This window comes from Austrofundulus limnaeus, unplaced genomic scaffold (genome assembly GCF_001266775.1).
Source record: "Austrofundulus limnaeus strain Quisiro unplaced genomic scaffold, Austrofundulus_limnaeus-1.0 Scaffold16, whole genome shotgun sequence".
NCBI lineage: Eukaryota > Metazoa > Chordata > Actinopteri > Cyprinodontiformes > Rivulidae > Austrofundulus > Austrofundulus limnaeus.
In genome coordinates, this window is record NW_013952418.1 from 381,458 (window position 1) to 384,908 (window position 3,451).

The 3,451-nt window shown below is 39.6% G+C and overlaps 1 protein-coding gene across 1 annotated transcript in view; it reads left to right on the top strand.

Annotated features, from left to right (window-relative positions):
• Positions 1-3,451, top strand: part of pla2r1 (phospholipase A2 receptor 1) — a gene marked incomplete in the record, with an annotated part of 34,026 nt that overhangs the window by 8,584 nt on the left and 21,991 nt on the right. Inside the window, 1 exon segment of the mRNA XM_014003011.1 lies at positions 2,681-2,793. Within this exon segment, the coding sequence (XP_013858465.1) occupies positions 2,681-2,793 (113 nt within the window).

Below are 3,451 nucleotides of genomic sequence, written 5' to 3' on the forward strand. Positions count from 1 at the left end.
CACACACACACACACACACACACACACACACACACACACACACACACACACACACAGAGGGCTGAGCTCAGATTAGAGGGTTAGGGAACCTGTAATCATAAGCTGCTGAATATTCTGTAAAACGTCACAATTACAGGTTCAAAAAGACAAAAAGCACAAAATGTTTGTTTTTAAACGAGTTAATCTTTATTTTCTTTCACTCTTCGGCTTATTTTACAAGAAAACTGCTGATGTGCTGTAAAAGTTCTTACAGCTTGTTGAGTCTTCGTCTTGGTCTGTTTTTAAAAAATATTTAGTCATTTTAATGAGACGACGTCCTGTTCACCTTATTCCTGGGGGTGCTGCYGTAGAAATGATCGTGGGCACCACTTCCTGTCAGAAACAGGAAGTAGAAAGCTTTGGTTAATCAAGGCATGGACCGCGGTTTATTTGAAAGTTGTTTGTGTTCAGATTATCAGAACATGTCTAACATGTCTAAATCATATTGTGTCCCACTTCTTCAAAACAACAAAACACGACCGGACTGTTTATTATTATTATTATTTTTATTATTATTATTATTGTTGTTGTTGTTGTTGTTGTTGTTGTTGTTGTTGTTGTTGTTGTTATATTACAGTGTAAGTAGTGACACAACTCAGAGATTTTCAGGTTATTCATGGCCTCACCATCTGAAGCAACCGAGTCAATGACATGGATAAATATACTATATAAAACCTGCGGCATCTTTTGTCCTGTTGTTTGCTGCCAGTAGTTTGCTGTCTTGTATTCTGTTGTTTAATTGTTTTGTTGTTTGTTATCTGTAGTTTGTTGTCTATAGTTTGTTGTCTGTAGTTTGTCTATCGGTTGTTGTCTGTAGATTGTCTGTAATTTGTTGTCTGGAGTTTGTCTGGAGTTTGTTGTCTGTAGTTTGTATGTAGGTTATTGTCTGTAGTTTGTCTGTAATTTGTTGTCTGTAGTTTGTCTGTAATTTGTTGTTTGGAGTTTGTCTGTCATTTGTTCTTTGTAGTTTGTTGTCTGTAGTTTGTTGTCTGTAGTTTGTTGTCTGTAGGTTGTTGTCTGTAGGTTGTTGTCTGTAGGTTGTTGTCTGTAGGTCGTTGTCTATAGGTTGTTGTCTGTAGGTTGTTGTCTGTAGGTTGTTGTCTATAGTTTGTTGTCTGTAGGTTGTTGTCTGTAGGTTGTTGTCTGTAGGTTGTTGTCTATAGTTTGTTGTCTGTAGGTTGTTGTCTATAGTTTGTTGTCTGTAGGTTGTTGTCTGTAGTTTGTTATCTGTAGTTTGTTGTTTGTAGGTTGTTGTCTGTAGGTTGTGTTCTATAGGTTGTTGTCTGTAGTTTGTCTGTAGGTTGTTGTCTGTAGGTTGTTGTCTGTAGTTTGTCTGTAGGTTGTTGTCTGTAGTTTGTCTGTAGGTTGTTGTCTGTAGTTTGTTGTCTGTAGGTTGTTGTCTGTAGTTTGTCTGTAGGTTGTTGTCTGTAGTTTGTTGTCTGTAGGTTGTTGTCTGTAGTTTGTTGTCTGTAGGTTGTTGTCTGTAGTTTGTCTGTAGGTTGTTGTCTGTAGTTTGTTGTCTTGTGTGGTTCAGAGTCTTTGAAGCAACAGTTCAGTTTCTTCAGAAGCACAAAGAGCTGTTTCAGTCGTCCTCTGATGTCTCATCTGTCCTTCGTCTTTCTCTCTGACTTGTTTACAACAAAATTCACCTCCTGAGTCATCGGGCCGCTTCTGACTGAAGCCAAGAATTCCCCCGAGGCCGAAACATCAGCCGAAGAGTCTCTGCTGCGTTCTGCCGGAGTCCTCGTTGAACGGTTCAGTTTTCCTCCTGGTTTCTCTAAATGTGTCCAGAGTCTGGAAAGTTCTGCAGACGTGAGCGGATTGGTCCGGACCTTCAGACGGAGGCTGGATGTCGACGGTTTAGTGGAAATTCACCCCAGCTGTSAAAACACCACCTCTGTATTCAAATGTTACAAACCCACAGAGTCAAATAACGGCCTGTCATTACAGGAGGACAGATCAGCCACTCATCATCCCAAACTTTAAACTACGGCTGTCTGACACTGGGAAGAGAGTTGTTTTGGTTGAGCCTTATAAAAGTAACGATAAGTGCAGCCTGTCAGCCCTCAGAGCCTCTKTTGTGAGTGACTCTCAGCTACTACCACACCAGGTTTTAGATCAAAATCTACAAAAACTGCCTGAGTTATGGCTGTGGCGGCCATCTTGAATTGTACCAACTCCAATATGTAAACAAGCATCCTGGAAGTTTCCCTAAAATCTGCCCAGTGGTTCAGGAGATATTATGCTAACAGACGTCTTTGCCTTTTGGAGGTGAACAAAAACGAGCATCCAAAACAAATAAAATGATAAAATCACAGCTTTGCTGCCATGAACTCTTGTCTGTTAGCAAAATATCTCATGAACCACTGGATGGATTTTACTGGGATTCAGAAGGAAATCATTGGATGAATGGACTCATTGGAATTCAAGATGGCCGCCACAGCTAACTGAAACATAAACATCTAAAACTTTCAGTTTTACGAATATCAAGCTAATTTTTGGTCTGGTAGTAGCTGAGAGTCATCCTCRTCATATGCTTTGAGCTCTAACTGATAACTAAATTTTAGTTTGAAACGTTGACCTCGAAGCAGCAGGTGATGCATTTTTTGTGTTTTTGAAATAATTGTTTTCCTCTTTCCAGGGCTGGAAGCGACACGGTCACTCCTGCTACCTGGTGACGAGTCACGAGCAGAACTACGAGGACGCTCTGATGGGATTTTACTGCCGAGCTCCTCTTCTGACTGTGGAAAACAGGTRAAAACTGGAAACAGCTGAACAGACTGGAAATGTAGCTAAAAAATAGCACAAAGTTAGATTGAGCAAACAGCTGGTAAGGACAATAAAAAGCACACATTAGCAGAAAAATGAGAAAAGATGCACAAAAAAGTTTCAGTTTATGATTTAATAACTTAAAAAAAGGTGAAACGAGCTGAAAATAACTCCAAAGTATCTCAGATTAGCAGAAAGAAGCAGAACGAGTAAAGGTTTGCTGAATTAAACAGTAAGAAGCTGAAATTACCGTAAAAAAGGTCGTTTGTCGAAAAAAACTAAACTTTGCTGAAATCAGCCAAAAAGTAGCTTCAAAGGCAAAAAATGGCTTAAAGAAGCACAAAAACTTGAAATTAGCAGAAGAATTGCAGAAAATAGTAAAAACATCTGAAACAGCAGAAAAAAGCTAAAATTAGCACAAAGCACAACCAGAGTGAAAGTTAAAAACAGAGTTTTACCATCCATCATCCATCCATCCATCATCCATCCATCCATCATCCATCCATCCATCATCCATCCATCCATTCATCATCCATCCATCATCCATCATCCATCCATCATCCATCCATTCATCATCCATCCATCATCCATCATCCATCCATCATCCATCATCCATCCATCATCCATCCATTATCCATCATCC